Genomic DNA, 19064 nt, shown 5'->3' on the forward strand with positions numbered 1-19064 from the left:
GTATTTTGGGATTCACTAAAATAGTATTTACTTCACTGAAACCTACGAGAATGTGTTAGATGTTGAGAAGTGGCTTTGATGACAGAGGGTTCACTTGAATTTAGTCCTCGAATATTTGTAAAATAACCGTTCCTGTTCTCAGTGTACTTTCTCTAGTCCTTGAACTGTGGTAGCTGTCCTGTTGCTTTGGGAATCTCACTGGCTGCAATGCGAAATGGAAAGTGCTACCTGGAATTATTAAATTCACTTCTTTATGAATTTCAGTTAAACTGGGGGAAGAGCGATAAAAGTCTGGAAGATTCTCTCTTCTGCAGAGGGGACCTGTCCTCTGCTTTTAGGAGATTGGTCTCTGACTGCCAGATTAGTCCCATCTACAATGGCATCCAAACTAGAGAAGTATTTGAGAAGGGTTGGAGACAAACACTAACTATAGGCTACAAGTCGATAGTCTACAAGTGCACTTTAGGCTCTTTTAGAGAATGACTGTTCTCTGTGGGTCCTATGCAAATATAAGGGCTTTATGAAAACACACCTGGCATAGTTGTTGTAGCAAGAGGCTCTTCTGCAACTTCCACTGGTCATGATTCAGGAGGAAGTCTGCAGTATCAGGCACTGGCTTTCCTTCCTCGGTCTGCAGAGCAGCTACAGGCTTTGAGGAATGAAACAGAAGCATTCCGAGTGTAGAACTGAGACTGGAAAATTGTTACAAGAGTCCTCCAGTGCACATCACTAGGGTAATTTCTAGCTTCATTTTATATGGGGATGAGAGGTGCATTGTTTTCTGCGAGAGATAATTCTGCACTTCATTCTCAACAAGAAAGGAGGTTTTCTTCAGGGTAGTGAAAAGGTCACAAAAATCATTTAATTTTTTACACCTATGATATAATTCCAGGAACCTGGCAATAGCACTGGTTTCTAAATAAACAGGTAACCACAATATATATCACTAAATTGTTGCTTTGGCCTGACAGGGTACTGCAGATTTTGAGTCCTTGTAAAGACCGTCTATGCCTAGTGCTGTCGGCTCAGAGCTGAAGCATTTTCATTCCAGGGAACGTGGCTGTTACCCACCATCCCTTTCCAAATTCTTCATCTACAGTGGCTGCATTTTATCTTTCCCATTTTCCTCTAAGCTCTTCCATTTGTCTCTCTTTCTTGCCTTTTCCTTCTCTGTAGTTTTTATTCTAGCAGAGGCCATCCCCAGAGAGTCCTAAAATAGATAATTCATGTTCCCTTGTGCTCTTTCCTGTGCCACACTGCCACTCCCCTGCCAGCACTGAGTGTAAATATATAAGGATTCAAGCTATGCTAGTACAGATATTTGCCAAGGGCAAACTGAAACCCAGAGTGCTTGATCATTAGCTGAAAGCAAACTGCACATCGTACACGCACATATGTTGTCTGTTTACAGTTTTGATTCCATTGCTAAGTTATGCAAGCCTACCAGTCAAGGAACAAAATCAGCACCACATATGTTGGGTGACTAACCGAAAACATGATTGTCCTCACAATAACATATATATGTATAAAAGTAGAAAAATTGTGTTCCGTTTAGTAACACAATTTGGAACAGATGTAACACATGGTTTGAAAATATTTTGGGTGTTATGTTAATCGTAAATCCAGAACAAATTCTGAATGGGCAATACTCAGCTGTTACTGCAGGGAGAGGAGACATTGCCACATGGCTTACGTGGTGCAGCCAGCAGCATGCGTACAGTGAATATCTGCAGAAAACTGCTCTGCAGAGTTTAACTGCTGAACAAGCTAATAGTTTCCCCTAAGTTTCAAACTCTCACAATTAGTTCATATGCCGCTGAATACTACAAGAAAAGTGGTCATAAAATGAATCCTTGTGACTTGTTTCCTGAGGAAAAAAGAGGCTCAGAACTCTGACCCAGGATCTGGAGGACCAAGGCCATAGTGATGATGACTCTCTCCTCCTGCTCCCCACCAATGACTAGGGGTTGGCAGATCTCCCCTCACTAGTAGGGTGTTGGAGGACTGATGAACTGAAGACTATGATGTCCTTACAGGAACACAAAGCTGTTTAAAATAGATGGGTATCTAGTGCAGCCTTCCATGGTCAGTACTATCTACTCAGATGCATTAATGCCCCAATCAGTGATGGAGGTGAAGCTTTATGTAAATGCAGGAGCCTTGCTACAAGGCCAAAGAAATATGTGAGTGCCTGGTAGAAAACATTTTATCTGTGTGTGTAATTCTTGGACAACAAAGCTTCCCTTGGTCTGCAAAACCTCTTGCTTGTAACATTCACACACACTTTGGAAGGACTGTTAATTGCACAGAATGGGATGCAAGGAAAAATCGGATTGAAAATGTTCTTATTGGGAGCAAAAAATTGTTGTCCTGGCAACAATAAGCATATGCTTTCTTCCCCACCCCCCCTTTTTTTTTTTTTTTTTTTTTTTTTTGGCCTTGCATTGGATTTGCAGTGCCCTGCAAGAGTCCTTTCAGGCACTTCAGCTGTTCTTCCGAATTATAATGGCCAGGTTTGTCCTTCAAGTAGTGTTTCATGCGGTACTTTGCAGGGGAGTTCTTGATGCTGGTTATTCTCTTACTGGACTCAGACTTGTGCAAAAGTGGTTTGGTAGAATCGAGTCCATTCTTGGATGAGAAAGTCTGTTTTAGACCATGAGCTGCTGTTCAAATTTAAGTTAAAATACACTTCTGCACTTTACAGAAACAACAGCTATTAGAAGTGAAAAGGTTTACATGCAGAGGGAAAATATATGGAACTTATTTTTCTTCAAATGCAGGCCATTATTGGCAGATTAACAGAAAACCTAGAAGCTTCTAACTGGCTCTTTTTAGTGTATGGGTACTGATATTGTGTATTGGACTGGGGTAAATCAACAATTATTGATCTGTACCTCTTTGAGTAGAGCTGAAAATGCAAGCACAATATTTTGGTAAGGGGGAAAAACCTCAAAATTGTCATAAACCTCTTCTCTTCACCTTTAATACAACCTCTTGGTTTTTAATTACTCCTGTAAAGTGGAGCAATCACAGGATCCTCCTGTGACATTTTCAAGTTTTCTGTCTGCTCCACTTACGAGAAACAAATGGGTCTGCTCAGCTCCATCTAGATTGAGTTTTTCATGAAGTCATTACTTCTGTCACAGGGACTATTTTCAAATTGAAAAATCTGAAACAATAAATGATGGTGAAGCAGTTAATAACTGTTAAGAAATCACATTTGGAAAATTGCATTTAAGCAATAACCTTTCTCCCTGTAATTAAATGACAGAAAGGTCCTGGTTTTAATTAAGTCAGCAATTTATAGTTATGAAGCTATACTTCACTATGCAGATTAGAAGATGATAGGTCACAGAACACCCTGAGTGCATTTTTAGCGGAGCTGATCTGGTAATTACTCCACTGTTCAGTGGTGACCACAGTGAACCGTATCTCTAGATTAAACAATTTTCTTTTCCCTGCTCCATGATGTATAACCAGGATGAGTAAATGTACCACTAGGACTGCATCGAACATCTTTAAATTAAAATGGATTTTAAATGAGGGGGCATGAGCGAAGAAAGTAATGTTTGAAGAACAGCGGTAGAAATGAATGGGCCACTAGGCAAGTCTTGCAAGCAGAGAATATATCATTGTTTTACAGGGCTTTCTATCTTGCGCCTGAATGTTTGGTGCAGATTTATGAGGAAGTAAAATGCTAATGTTAGTGTATTTATAAACATATGATGGGGGTTTCATCTATAATTTATTCCCAGGCCCTGCATTATGCAGCCTATGAAAGAAAATGAAATGCTGTGTTGGACAGCGAAAGGGTTCATTAATACAGCTTTCACATTTTATTTAACTAACCCCTAGCTCATATTACACATTGATTATTACATTGTGAGATGTTTTTGAACGCTTATTGTGTTCTGTTCCTCAGGCCTTTTGCTAGCTACTTCAGTAAGATTTCAGCAGCATTCGAGTGTCTTATTTCAACTAACGCTAAGTGTATTCACTTGGCCTTTAGGCATATCAACAATGTATGTATATTCATGTGTTTGTTTTGTTGTTTTTTTTTTTGAAAGAGGTGGATAAACAGAGGTAGTGTTCAGTATTACCGTTTATTAGTAAAATGTGTTATTTTAGTTGAGTACAGGTTTTTAATGAGTATCTAAGTTTTGCCACAGAATAAGTTCTAAGCAAATATATCTACAGTGTAAGTCCTGCTAAACCAGAGTTTGTAAATAAGGAATATTCAAATAGCACTTTCGTTCACAGTTACTACTGCCTTTTACTTGTAAACAAACTAATTCATTGGCCAGAATAACTTCTTTAATGGGTCAAATGAGCTATCCATGTAAATTGCTAGCACTCTATGGAAATCTGTTGAGGTTTGCCAATACACCAGCCTGGAATTTACTTAGAGAGCTCATTTTTCCCATGCACTGCAACAGTCTGTGTGTTGAGGGGGTGGGGTGGCGCATATGCAGAGGGATGAAAAGCCAGTTATGAGATGATATTTATTAGAGTGGACATCAGTAACTATTGACATTAAGTGAAGACAGCAGATGATGTTTTTCAAGTTTACTGATACAAATACTTGCTTACCATTTCTTTTTACCCTGTTTGCTGGGTGATTGTTCTGGGTTTATTCTCAGGTTTTTGCAAACATTATCCTGATTCTCTCTGACTTTAAGAGGAAGGGGCTCCAGCTAGCAATAGGCAATGTCAGGATTCTTTCAAGGTTGAATCTTTTTAAACAGGACAAGGAAAAGAAAGACAAGAATAGCATCTCTCAAGCACAGCTACCAGTGCCTTTTCTTTCTTTTTCTTTTTCTTTTTTTTTTTTTTTCATATTATACATATTTTTCTCCTAGAACTGTAGGTTTAGATTTGCTGAGACCATTAAGGACTAATATACAACAATAAATGCCAAGTTTCTAAAATATGCAGTGATTTAACCGAATGAAAAATTGTATGGATAATGCTAAGCCTGGAAAGGTCATGTAGGATTAGAAGTCTTAGGAAGTTTCTTCTTTTAAAATAGGAGAAATCTCCATTATAGATATTCTGGAATGCTAAGAGAACATATTCAAAGAATGGAACACCCTTTGGCTTCACATGCTTCTTTTTCTTATTTTTGTTTCTGTTGAAAGGATTGACATTCAAGCTAACTAATGGCAGAGCTACGCAGCCCCTCACCACCACACACATCCATACACCTCCCTCCATAATATTTATTCTGTATGGGCATAAACAAGCTTAACACCTCCTGCATACAGGTATAACGTTATTATGAGGTACCCAGATGTCTGCAATGCAGCTGCGACATGTTGCCTGTCTTGTTTGTTTAAATGGGGGAGCACAGCTAGGAGACAGCTCTGTGGCTGCACTGTAAGCAATGGGATTTTAGCCCAAAGGATTGCTCATCTAGTGTAAGGGAGACTTTTTGCACACTTTTCTAAGTCCTAGAGAAGCTGGCTAAGCAGGCACTTTAAAGGTCAGAAGGGTAAGCAACCCTTAGTTAGCAGAGACGTGCCTTGGCTTCAATGACCTTGACATGTTTTCACACCACCGAGTTGTGAACTCTTTCCAGAAGCCTCCAATGTATTAGGGTAAGAACATCTTATTGCAGTTGGCTTGTCTTCCTTCTTTTTTCATTCTCTCTCTCTCCCCCTTCCCCAGTATTTTTATGGTACTTAGATATTGCAAAGACATTCCTGTAAACCCTACTGATGTTTACAATCCTCAGTGGGTACCACAGCATCTTGTCATGAAGATGTTTCAGAAAGCTGCTGTGTTGAAGGAATCCAGTGCTGCTTATCAAATTTTAGGTATTTTTAAGCTGTTCCCTAGCAATGTGTGACATTTGGAGTTAAAAGGGTGGAGATGCAAAATTGCAGAGCCCTAATCCCTGAAGATGTACCTCAAATAATGTGGAGGTCCAAATACCTTCTATATAACACCAGGGACAGTCAAAGTCATCAAAAAGCCTTGTGCATCCAAATTCCAGGATTTACAGTCTATTGGAGTTCTGTGAAACTTGAAGCATGGGGATGAATACCTACTCTTTCCAGCAGTTACTGTCTGTCTCACCAACCTCTTGTTATCGACAGATCTGCTTATCAGCTGACTGGAAGTTGTTAAAGGCAAATAGAATTATGTGAGGTCTTATCTGGCTTCCACAGAAATGGAAAATTATCCTCAAATCCTATGTTAAGATAATCAGCTAAATCAGGATTTGTTTTGTTGCCTCCGAGAAGCTTGAATTTACCATTTTCTTTTCTCCTGAAACAGCTGGAATTACTTATACTTGGAGGAGCAAATTTCCTTTCATTTCTTGCAGAGTCTAAGGAAGTTCCTGGCTATATTCCCTGTAGATAAGACCATCAAAATGGCTGTCATGAAGCATGGGGACATAAAATAAATTGATGATAGAAGGATTATGCATAGGACTTATCCTTCAGTGATCAAATATACCTGCCATGTAAGGACATCCAGAGGAAACATCCCTTAGGGACAGCCCATTCCTACTATGTTACACCTAGAAAAGAGACATACAATTAAGGTGGGCAGAAAAGAATTTGAATTATGGAGAGGTACATGCTTTCTGGTGTGTTTGATGGCAGAAAAAAGACAGGGAAAATAGATGAATTCTTATGCTTCTCAGGGGAAAAAGTGTATTTGAATCAATGTGAAAAAAAAGTTGTCAAGTGATACTAGCATGCTTTGGAAAAAGTGGTAAAATTCCTCCCCCTTCTCTTTTATTGTAGACTTTTTGAAGAACACCTTTTCAAATTCATTTTAGTTATGGTGGCATTGCAGATAAGCCTGTTAGAAAATGTTGAAGTACTTCTCCATGCTGTGAATCAGAGTATCACCTTCTGTTTCACCATTTACTCCACCTACAGGCAAGGATGGCAATACACCTGCTTTCAAGCACTCCCTGCAGCTGATCAGTTTCTGATTTGAAGATCTGCGTCTAATGTTGAGACAATTACATCGGTCAATTTTAATGATTCCATTGGATCACTGTAGTTACAGAGAGAAACCATAATGGTACTGTACCAACAGAACAAAAACCTCGCTGTATCCCAAAAAGCTCTCAATTCAGTGACAAAATTACAGATGACAAACAAGTCCTGAGAAATAGTTTTGTGGTGTCTAATCAGGAGAGGAGAGGACTGAAAGCTACTGACTAGTGAAAAATCTCTCAAGAGACTGACCACTCTGGGGGAAGAGATTAGGGCAAATCAGTGCTATTGAATATTTGTATTTGAAAGTAAAAAGTGAAAAGGCTAAAATCTACATGAACTAGGTTATACATTGTGTCTAGATTATGCCTAAAACACGAAGCTCTGCTTTGAAGAGCAACCTGGGTTGTCAAGTTTGCATAACGAAGTACTGGATTTCTTACCTTTCTTTTAGATGGGGAAAATATATGGGATTTGTCAAGTTGACCACAGAAAGTTTAAATTTTTATTTATTTATTTTTCTGTTAAGAAAGCCTTACTGTTTCTTCTGGTGACTACATTAGCATTCAGTCTTCTAGCATAAAGGTGGGTCATCAGACCCACATTTTTTGGTATCTGCTTGTAAACTGGAAAGTTTACAGTCAGATTAAGACATTGTGGGCTTTGCTGGGTAGCCTGACAATGCTACCAAGAGATCCCATAAATCCCCTCAGATTTTTAAAATCTGTTTCAGAGCATCTTGATGATTCTTCTGCTAGCCCACTTGAGTCTGCTTTGAAAAGCCTCAACACAATGCATTTACTGATGAATTATTTAAATTGCCAGAAAAGTCACTTACGTGTCACAGCCTGTCTGCTCTTCTATTATTTTAACTGTATTAGTTTGAACAAACAGCAGTTAGCAATATTATATTGTCTTGTAACAAGATAGTATCTAAAAATTTTAGCTATGGTCCACTAATGAGAAACGATTCCTCCTTGTTTATCCAGAAAGGTCTCTTGCAACCTTGTACCAAGGGCAGGCAGGAGTCTCGTGTTGTGTAAGTGGTCCCTGTTACATTCTGCTCTGTGTAAGAACTGCAGACTCACAGCAGGATACTCTATCTTTGATTGCAGCATTCATGTCTGGCAAGAATAGGGCATCTCCAACATTGTTTTTACACTTTGCAACACCCAAATGGGAACTGTGGGTTATGTTTGCTATGTCTCACCTCATGTTGTGTGGTGCTAGGATATGGTCTCCTTTGCTCAGTCCCATCCTCAGCTGCAGTTTCTCCAGCTTACGGTGGGAATCATGTGGCCTTTTTCAAATGGCCCTCCATTTCAAATCTTACCTGAAATCTAAAATGGCAGTATCTTCTGAGCTTCTTATCCATGCTTTCTAAATTTTGCTTTAAAAGCATACAGCAGTCAAGTTAAGTTTACTTCTTGCTGTACTGTGAATCTATAAAGAGTCTTTATAAAGCACTTCTGTGAAATGCCTGTTGTGGTTGAAGGCTGAGTGTTAAGTCTGTCCTCTAAGGAATCATTTTCAGCTTTCTCTGTCCCAGCATCTTGCCGTTTCCCCTTCGACTCCCTGGGACCTTGTGGAGGTCACAGACTGTACCCGAGTGACCTCTTGAAAAGTATGCAGAGTAGCACTCTGGAGGCATAGCAAGGCTAATTGCAGTTAGCACTGATGTGGAGGAGAGGATTTAAATGTTATGGGAAAGGGTGCCATATCAGTAGCTAAGAAAGTAGTTTGGAAGGGGTATTTTTCTGTGTTATCTTCAGGAACTGTTCCCCTGAAATCTACAAGGTGAAAAATGTTCTCTGCCATGTTGCTGGCAGTAATTTGTGGTCATTTCTGGTGCAAACACAGCTCTGTTCTATTTATGGAAGGTTCCTGTAATGTGTGCAGGTCTCCCACTGACTTGAGTGAAGCTGTGCCCACTTACAGGGCTTGTGAACCTGGCCCATGAGCTCTGCCAGTCACTCATCAGGTCTGGGATATAAAGCCAGCCTGAAAGCTGTCCATATTTATGTAATTCTGCCTGAAGATTGCTATCTTGGGGCAAACCCTGCAAGCAGGAGAAATTTTGCATGCTCAGACCAAAACCAGTAGCATTTAAGTACTTCATTTTTTCCTGGAAGATTTGTCCATTAACTTTAATGAAGCTTTTTCTAGGTTTACAAGTCTGAAGAGAGCTATTAAACAAAAGAGAGAGACTTTGCTTGCCAGGCATTTTCTCTGCTCTCTCAACTCTGTTTCTTTACGGCCAGAGAAACACTTTCAGCCATATGTCTTTAAAGCAATGCTAACACTTAGTGACCAGTTAAGTAAATCCCACTTGTTAAATTCTTGTGGCTGCACTGTGCTGGGAGCCTTACACTCAGGGCCCTGTTCTGTCACTGCTTGTTTCTTTCATATTAAATGAAGTGACTTGGATGGGATATACAGATTGGTGATGCAGGAGAAATCCTTTTCTGCCAATGAAAGGTAGTACAGTGCAAAACCAAAACAGTTAATTTCTTCTGTAAAACAAAGTCAGTAAACTTGTGGGATTTCCTGGACCTTAGGCTAAGAGGGCAAGGGCTGGATATAAGCCAGGCCATAGATGGCCCTCTTTACCCGTGGCTCCCCGTGCTGAAGTACGAGTCACAATATTTGTTCAGGATTTGCTTTCCTAAGCCTTCCCATTTTGCACTTGGACCAGTGGAATTAGAAAACTAAATGCCAGTGAGACAGTTTGGAGGCAGTTTCTCACCTCTGTGGTACCTGGAGTGCTCCTTCCCTTCACAGTGATGGAGATCAATGTCCATAGAAGTCTTACAGGTTAGAAATTCCTGAACAGCCTCAGGACGATACCTGTGACTGCTGATGTCTTTCTTCCGGACCAGAGAGACAAATGACACCTATGTCCATTTGCCTGCCTTCTCTGCAGGGTGTGTGTCCCTCCTGTAGCCCTCACACTTACCAGCCCCTGCCTCCCTTCACAAACTCTGAGGTACCACATTTATCTTTTCCTTTTCTATGGGAGTAACGCCCATGCCTTTCGCATATGCTCCGGTTTTAAATGAGCACCTAGCCCATACCAGTATCATCTCTATTATAATCTTGCCAAAACATGCCCAAGATCCCTTTGTGTACCATCTCTCTTCTTTCAATTACAAAATACTGTTCAGAAGTCATAGCTTGGGAGTTCTGGCCTTATTTTTCTTACAAATTGCTTATATGAATTTCTCTTGCTTGAAAATTAATTGACCATAGAATAAACTGTTTTCCCTTGAGCAGGGACTATTCTGTTTCCTGTGACGTTACAGTAAGCTGTCTTTGGGCCAAATATTTAAAGGTATTTAGGTGCTTAAAGATGCAGGTAATGTGAATTTTCCAAAGTATCTAGCTGCCTAATACACAGCGATTTCAGTGGGAGTTGCCATCTCTGAGCTTCTAAAAATCCCACTGTGCACCCATCTGTTTCTTTAAGCACCTGAATTCCTTTAAAAAACAGGTCCTTCCTTCCATCACTTGAGACAAATGTTATTTTTCTTAATGTAGGCAGAGTTTCTTAATACAGTTTCTTGGATATTGCCTGCCACCTTTAACTTATTTTCATTGTTTTGATTATCGTGTCAAATCTAGTTGATGATCATGTTTATGCAGTTCCAAGCAGAGCGTGGGCACACAGCATCTATCCTTTATGACATGAACTTGGCACAGCATCTAATGTTAATAAATCAGGGGTAAGAGGTTTGTAGGCAAGCTAACTGTCAGGAAGTTGCAGCAACTTCTGCAGTATATTAAGTGATCTGTGTTTTGTTCTAACTTTTTAAACCCTCTTTGAAAACCAGTATTCTGTTTCTCATTAGTCAGTCTTTGATCCAGTGAAAATATCAGTCCCTTGAGTTAATATTTCATCTGACTATAGGGCCATGTAATTTGCTACGACACTAAGTCAATAGGTCTCTGCTGGCTTACCCCAGCAGGACTTGTATGTGTAGGCAAAAAATTCTCTGCAAAACATGAATAATGTGGGTCTAATCAAGAATTTATTTCTTGGTTAACCAAAGGAAAAAAAAAAAAAAAAAAAGAGTGTGAACATCAGTCCATCTACGCTCAAAAGCAGCTCGAGGGAAAGAAAACATTTCACTTCGTATCAATTCACATTCTCAATTTAATACATAAGCAGGAGTGTCAGGACATGTGCATCTTGCAGAGCCACAGAAATAGCAGTAGATTGATTTATCATTATTTACCGGCTTAGCCATCCTATGCATGTGCTTTCTATTATAATGTACTTGGAAAGCTCAGACAGTCCTTCTGCATTAACCTCCACCTTCCGTTGCCATCTTTCCCTCTTGCTACCCAGTACTACATTCTTAAATTTTAATTTCATTGCACAAGGTGCTATAGAATGAAAATAACCATTTGTCTGTTGAGACTTTGCTGAGTCTAGACTATTCTGTTGGGCTTACACTACTTAAAATACAAGCGACCAAAATTGTGCTTTTACTTTTTAAGGCTTTTCCAGAGGTATTTAATTCTGTGAGCTCCGACGGAAGGAAGCATTTACGAATATGCATTAATCCTTACTGGGATTTGATCCAGACCTTGTTTTAAGCATATGCTTAAGTGGTTTGTTGAACTGGGGCCATAGCTGCCCAGGCCCATCTCTGGCTGAGCTTTAATTGAGCTATGTGAACATTAGAATTCATTTACTTGTACTTGTGTGTGTGCTTTTTTGTTTGTTTGTTTGTTTTTACATATATTTTTAAAGAGCTATTGAAGAGATTTTTAAGAATTTATGCCCATCTCATATTTGGATACACTCTGTGAGGGAGGGTCAAGTTGGATCTTTGAGAAGACTTTGCCAAAAAGATTGTCTTTATTCAAAACCTGCCTGATACTGTAGCTAAAGGGAAATATGTATTTGTTATATTTTCAGCAAGCTGAAAAAAGACTTAGATCTGTACTGTGTGATTTTTGATCCTTGCTTATTTTTGGTTGGTTGGTTGGTTAGTTTGGGGTTATGTTTGTGTTGTGTTTGTTTTGGTTTTGGTTTTGTTTTTTTTTCCTTTGTTGTTGTTGTTGGTTGTTGTTGTTGTTTTGGGGCAATGAGGAGTTGGTTCCATGGCTTTCTTTGTCAGGTGTGTGATAAAGAAGAGCCCTGGTGTAGAGGAACATCCTGCTCTGGTTGATGCGTTAGCATATCACTGACCCACTGCAGCTCATTCATGAATTTTCAGCTCTGACAGGTTGAATGCCCAGAGTGGTCACTGATTAGACTGCCACTCCTAATATTCTCATCCCTGCAGTTATCAAGCAGGAAAATAGTGACAAGTAAATCTAAGCAGCGTGGGAAATGCAGAACCTTGAGAAACGATAGACTTATAGCATCTTAGGGCATTTACTTAGACTACAGCGGCATTCAGTGTGATAGCACAATAGTTTGAGTCAGGAAAGGAATCCAAATCTTGGCGAATAGAAGGCAAATCGCACATCACATTTGCAACTTGTACATTGCTGCATGATGCCTTAGGGGGAGGAGAAGAGTTTCAGAGCCCTGTGTGATTTCTTTGAGCTTGGTTGTTTTGTGTTCACTTGGGCTACTGAAGAGATCTGACCCTGAAATTTCAGGGCCACCTCCTGAACTCCAAAATCTCTATTCATCAAGACAAAACTCTTAATAAAGTCACTGGGAGTTTTCCTCACACTTAGGGATATTAGGATTTGATGATCCATACATTTTGTTCAAGAGAATGGTTAAAGCATATTTATCACTGAAAATGGGGGGTTCCGGACCAAGAGAAGAAATTCTGTTTTTCCTGTTTTAAAGTAGAGGAATTGAGCATCTTACTGTTCTAGAGCAGTTTCTGACTTACATGTTATAGAATGAGGTTATTTCTTTTCCTTTTCATTTGGGAAAATTTCTTTTTGCACCTATTTCTCTGTCCTGCAGATTTGGGTGCCGCTCCTGCCTTTGCCCTAGCATAAATTCCCCGGGCCAGTACCAGAGGCTGAGATGCATGCAGTTGGTCAGGGCATTCACCTGAGATGTGCAGAGGCCAAAATCAAATCATGTAAAGCTCCAAGTTGAATCTGGGTCTCCATCATCTCAGCTGAATACAGAAATGTCTTTATTCTCTATAGCATTTTTTCAGAAAATTCTATTAGAGCTCTTAAGAATATTTCTCTAATTTTTCCCTACTAAAAAAAATAAAAATAAAAACAAAAATGAAAGGACAGGGTTCCATGAATCAGTATTTCTCATTTTTTTATTATTTTTTTTTTTTTCAGAATACTCCTGGTTAATTGTCATTTTGTTGTTCTTTCCTTAAAAGCACTTTTACTTAAGCTGTTATCTAAAAATATAAATCCTACTTAGATTATGGGAAGTGCCATGTACCCTTTAAAAAAGAAGGAACATGCTACTGAAGTTACTTATGGCTGAACTGGTTTCTCCAATAAATGTGTTAATGAGCAGAAACTAGGAAAAAAACCTCCATTTGTGACCCAGACTGGTACTTGTAAGCCCCCCTGGCTAAGGTGAGCTTCCCTGTATCTTCTTTCTGTCTTTTTACTCTGCTCAGTGCTGTGTTTTTAAGCTCTGTGGTATAGTTTTGAAGTGTAGGTATAGTAAGAATGAGTCCATTCTCTGTCCTCTGGGTACACCTTTATCTACAGACTTGAGCAGGGCTGTGTGCAGCTGCCCTGGTGACTGGGGGAGAGAAGCCATGTCGCTGTACACACTCCTGTGCCTCCCCATCATGTCATGGGGAGTTTGGAAGCCACGTTGGGCTGCACTAATGGTAGACAGAGAGCAATTCTGTGTGCTCTACGATACACACAGGAATGAGCACTCCTTCGTACTCTTTGGAAAGTAGCAATACTTTAAGCTCCAGGTGGAGCTGCTCAAATCCAGGGACATGTATTTCCTCATGGGAGTTGAGAACTTTGGTATGAGCTGGGTTGTCACTGTTTGGGCATCAGTGTTTGATTCCACGTGCAAGTGAGCAGCTGGATTTCTGGCTTTGATATGTGTGCACATGAACTCCGTCCATAGCACCAAGTAGTATCCATGCTCAGTGGAAGGATGAAACAAAGAAGAGAAGATAAGAATTGATCTTTAGAAGTTCTGATATGAGTTCAGCCTTACCAGAAATACAGAAATATACTAACTTAGTATACACATACCATAGATAACTAGAAATATGCCACTGTTTTGTGGGAGGTGTTAAAGTCTTAGATATATGTGAATTTCCCCATGTTCAGTGTTTAGGCCAACCCCATGTTCCTCATAAAGTCAGTCTGAAAAATTCTCCTAGCTGTTCCCCAGGACCCTCAGGTTATGTGTTGTGCTCCATGGTCCATCCTGCCCCTCCTGCTCCCCACAGACTCTTTCTCATCTGTTTACTTCCTCCACAGAAGGGAGGAAAGGGAAGCCAGTGACCAGGGCAGGAATCCCCAACAGTAAAAAGGGGACATATATGCAAGGTCAAGGTAATTGATAAAGTATGGCTGGTCACGTATGTATTGCTTGTGCAAATGCTGTTCTTTTTCAGATTATCCAGCTTTGTAGAGAATGATGGAAAAAAGTCTGTATGGCTTTTGCTGAATTTTTGACCATATATAAAGGGTTACACTATTTTTAGAGGGGAGACTGTACAGTAAGAGTTTGGGTGTGGTTTTTATGTCTGTCTGTTTTGGTTTTGAGTACAGGAGAATTAAATTAGAAGTGGGGATAATAATGGTGTCAAATGTGATGATGTCTTGTCTTGTACTTCCAGCTGTTGTACTGAGAAGGGAGAGAGTCCCATCTGCACATGCCTCTTGCCCAGACTGTTAGGGAATTTGGGTCCAGGTGGATTCCCCCACAGCAGCTCTGTTGTGCACTGGGAACATTTCAGGACACTGTTGCAAGAATGAGTATGTTTTTGATTATGTTTTTAAGGACCAGTTATTTCTAGAACAGTGCACAGAGTTCGTGACATAAACACAACTGGATTTCAGTTGTTGATCTAAAATATTCACAGTCCAATATGGTAGAAGCAGATGCTGGATTGACAGTCATCATAAATGTGAATGATCCCATGAGAAATCTCATATATAGCTTAGTTGAGGGCAGTAAAGCTTACCTGGCCACCTTTGATTGTGTTCTGTGTTTAAGAATATTTATTTACATATGCAATGTTATTCATCACTTTTTTTTAAGTATAAAAATAGATTATTATGGACCCTAAAAAGGTTTTGATGCAACTAAGATAGGAATTAACCAGAAATATTTGGTTTGAAATGAAACATTTTAAAAAAAAACTCTTAAAAATGTTTATTGTTATCATATTTTGTGCATAGTAAGCACTGTTGAAGAGGTCAATGGCATCAAACTTAATGTGTTGATCGTTAAAAGACATTAAGAATCTGTGCCTGGCATTGAAGCATTTAGAAGCTGCAGAACTTCTGACACCTTTGAAGAAAAGTTACTGAGGCAAGAGAAGTAGCTATATAGGTGATTCACAGGGTCCATAATAAAGGTCACCTGAGTTTCCAGAACCTTTTAATTTCCACAACATTCTCCCTGAGTGTGAGTTTTATTGGTGTGAAAACTTTGTGTTTAGCCTTCTTTCTGTATTTGCTTTTGAGTGTATCCACAAAGTGGAGGATGAGGAAGATTATTTGGCATTCTTAAAGTACCAATTTAATTGTCTTCCAAAGCAAAATTACTTTGGATTCAACAGCTGGGACCAGAACGTCTGCAGAAGTGAAAAACGGGCCATGTTCGCTTTCCTCTCTTCACATATCCATTGCCTCACTGAGCGTTCAGATCTAGAGGACCATACCCTGTTCTTGCTGCCATTCCGTGGTGCAATGGTGCTGTGAAGGGGTTACAACTCTCCAGCAGACTGATGGCTCCAAACAGGGGTAATATGGGGTCAGTTTAGGTGCTGTGCAATTTTGGAAGGAGGTGATATGTTGTTGATTGGACTTCCCTGCCTTACAGCTCTCAGAGCTACAGAATTGCTCACGGTTTTCCCCATGTAATTCCACAAGTGGGGGATGCACAGGTAGGCCTAAAGCTACTGTTTCTCAGGAAAATATGTTTATGTGGTGCATGTGCACACTACAAAGTGCCAGCAAGGTGCAGTACAGAATTCTGTTTGTGATGTTCTAATAGAAACATTTACTGATAAGCAAAATAGCTATTTAGGTTAAACTGCAGCATTCATCATTTCATCAGAAACAATCTGTTTTTACAGGAGCTTTCACAACATTTGCCTTCATGGGGACTTTAATGTAGAATCCACATTTGGGAGGAAAGTGAGGAAAAGTGAGACTTTGAGGTCTATCACTACAGATGAGGTAGATCAACTGGGGATGAGATGTCTGTCTGTCACCAGGGATGAGTGGAAGATGATAGGTGAGAGATTAAGCAGTTGAGGAGACAATTATGCCTGGGCTGAATGTAAAACCCTTATCCCAAGCAGTGGAAGATAAAAAGGATCACAGAGATTCAAGTGAGGGAGTGACAGGATTAGGCCAATGAAAATAGTGGTAGCCTCAGTGAGGCAACAAAAAGAGAAGTCTAAGCAGAAGGTGAAGAAGTTCTGAGGAGGAGCTGGGCTAAGGAGTAGGAACAATCAGAGTGCGTTAGGAAAAACACACAAGGGAACACGGATGGCAGGGAGCATGTGTGTGGTTTTATGTTACAAAATGCATCTCCTAAAATGAGGCATCTCAGAGTTAAAAGCGATTCAGATTTAGGTTAATTTCCTTTCCTAAAAAAGGGTTTTGTTTTTGAATAGGCAAACATTTAAAATCATAAAGAAGAAAAAGCAAGTACTTTCCTTAGAAGGATGGGCAAAACATAAATCTTGAGTAGAACTATAAACTGTTCAGGCAAGACAATTTTGCTGGATTATGTAGCTCATATCAGATAGTAATAAATCAACCCTTCAAAGACAAAAGACTATAGAAAGAGGAGTAAACCAAAGACTCTCCAAATAACAAAGGCCAGATACACAAAAGTAACTAAGGGGCTGAAGAGGCAAATAGCTGCCTGGCAGGATTTTAAATGGGATCATTCAGCACAGACACTCATCACCTGCTAGTGATTATGGGCTTCTTCAGGGTCCTTCAGGCCCAGACACTTCCTTGACTGAGGTTAAAATTCCCATCAGCATCAGGGAAACTAACTCATGGCCTTAAAATCTACAGGTTTAGTATAGCATCCCTAAGGTAAATGCAATTTACCTAGTGGATGAGTTTGACCTATTGTGAGCATTGGCAGTACACTTTCTTAATACAATTCTATCTTTATTCACTTGGATCTTCCCACTGAGATGTCAAGTTCTGTACATGTTTACCTCTCTTGCTGATCTGGGCCTGACTAGGTAGAATAATAAATTTTGAGCAATACAGTGGTTTAATGGGTATGATGAAAGAATTTTAGAAGTGGGTACCAGCCACTGATGCTAGTTCATACTCACTTGCTCTAGCATTTTGAAACTGAATTTTCTGTACTGAGAATTCCCGAGACTGGGGCAAAAAAAGTCTTGGGACTTTTCCTGACAGGCAGACAGAACAGTCACAGGAGATGAGAAGTACTTCCAGATCACCCGAACTACTGAGGACAGGCCTTTTAGCTGAGCTTTGCTCTGCTGATAGTTATAAATTTATCCAGTGTCAGATAAGCCTGTTTTGTGTGTTGAAATTAAATAATGGGAAGAATTGATTCTTAAACCGTTGAGGGTGTATGCAGTAATATAAAAAGGGAATCATGTCTTTCTTATGCTAGAAATAAATATAATAAAACACCTTTAAATAAAAATCAAAATAATAAATAAAAAGCATATGAATACTGAAAGCACAAGATCTTATCATGACTGAGAATTACTTGAACATGCCAGACGTGCTGAATAAAAGGCAAGCAGTTAATGTTACTGCTGGCACAAGTAGACATGTGAAATATCTAGGAAAATCTGTAACACTTTATTTGCCACTAGTCTGACAACAGATGATGATGACATATCCGTGAACATATGTTATGAAAAAAGGCTGGTATCACAAGCTATGCATTGATAGGGTCACTGAATATTTTTAGCTCCAGTTCTGGTTCTGGTTGGCCTGTATATCACCTTGAGTCTGAAAGTGTTGTTTAGCTGTCTCCCCATGGACAATTGTTCCACTGAATACTTTTAAATGCATTTATTCAGAAAGAAGCGCTGGCATTTGCATACAATATGATGATTGCTATCCAAGCCTTTATAATTTTAGGTTCACTTCATTAAAGTGAACATTCCATTTGGTTGGACTTACACACTTACAGAGTTCAGCTGGAAAAACAAAACAAAACAACAAAAAAACACAGAGTTCACTTCTTACAAGTAGAAGAGTACTTGGGAACGTGGTTAAGTCTCTCTCCCTTTTTGTACCAGAGAAATGTTTTTTTCATATCATATCTAACAATGTGCAATACTTAAGACAGGGCAGCATGGGACACCATGAAAATAAGTCTTTCTGGCTTAGTTCAAAATATATTTATCCATTTAAAAAAAATCTTTTTCCAAAAGCTTGTCTACATGTTAAGCCTGCCCAAGGGCACATTTGATGTGTGCTTTAGCCATTTATGTAGCTTTTATATACAACTGCTTGCCTTGACATTGAATAAAAACTGAATTTTGTACCAATCAGGCAAGAACTGGATAGGGAAGCATGAGCCCATCCACATGCTATTTCTGGTAATCTTTTCTTAAAGAAAACACCTCAGTGATGTGTTCTTCTCCACACCATCTCTCAAAGCACTTTTATTCAACTGAGGAAATGTATTTCTGGTCTTGCTGTTTCATCTTTGCTCTTTGTGCTAGTATGATCCCTTTTTTTCCTCTCTTCTTTAATTACTGCGCCTTGATACACAAAAAAAATAAAAAAGAAAAAGAGCTATTTACGAATGGCAAATCAGTCCACGGGGGCTGCTTGGATTTTAAGGGCAGCTGCTGTTCAATGTATCCGGTGCATCACTTTCTGTTTTGTGGTACTGTTTTATTGCTGCTGTGGGAATGGAGCAAAAATAGCGGCTACTGCAGTTCTGTTGAATAACCATCAATGTGATCCTAGCCGATGTGTCAGTCTCTC

General features: G+C 39.5%; 1 protein-coding gene and 1 long non-coding RNA gene across 2 annotated transcripts in view; one reads left to right on the forward strand and one right to left on the reverse strand.

Annotated features, from left to right (window-relative positions):
• Positions 1-19064, forward strand: part of LOC118168272 — a 73634-nt gene that overhangs the window by 21016 nt on the left and 33554 nt on the right. The gene's annotated exons all lie outside the window — the stretch shown is intronic.
• ELP4 (elongator acetyltransferase complex subunit 4) overlaps positions 1-19064 on the reverse strand; it is a 277760-nt gene that overhangs the window by 6742 nt on the left and 251954 nt on the right. Inside the window, exon 10 of the mRNA XM_035328538.1 lies at positions 533-649. Coding sequence (XP_035184429.1) covers positions 533-649 — 117 coding nt within the window. The remainder of the gene's footprint in view (positions 1-532; positions 650-19064) is intronic.

This window comes from Oxyura jamaicensis, chromosome 5 (genome assembly GCF_011077185.1).
Source record: "Oxyura jamaicensis isolate SHBP4307 breed ruddy duck chromosome 5, BPBGC_Ojam_1.0, whole genome shotgun sequence".
In the NCBI taxonomy this organism is placed as follows: domain Eukaryota; kingdom Metazoa; phylum Chordata; class Aves; order Anseriformes; family Anatidae; genus Oxyura; species Oxyura jamaicensis.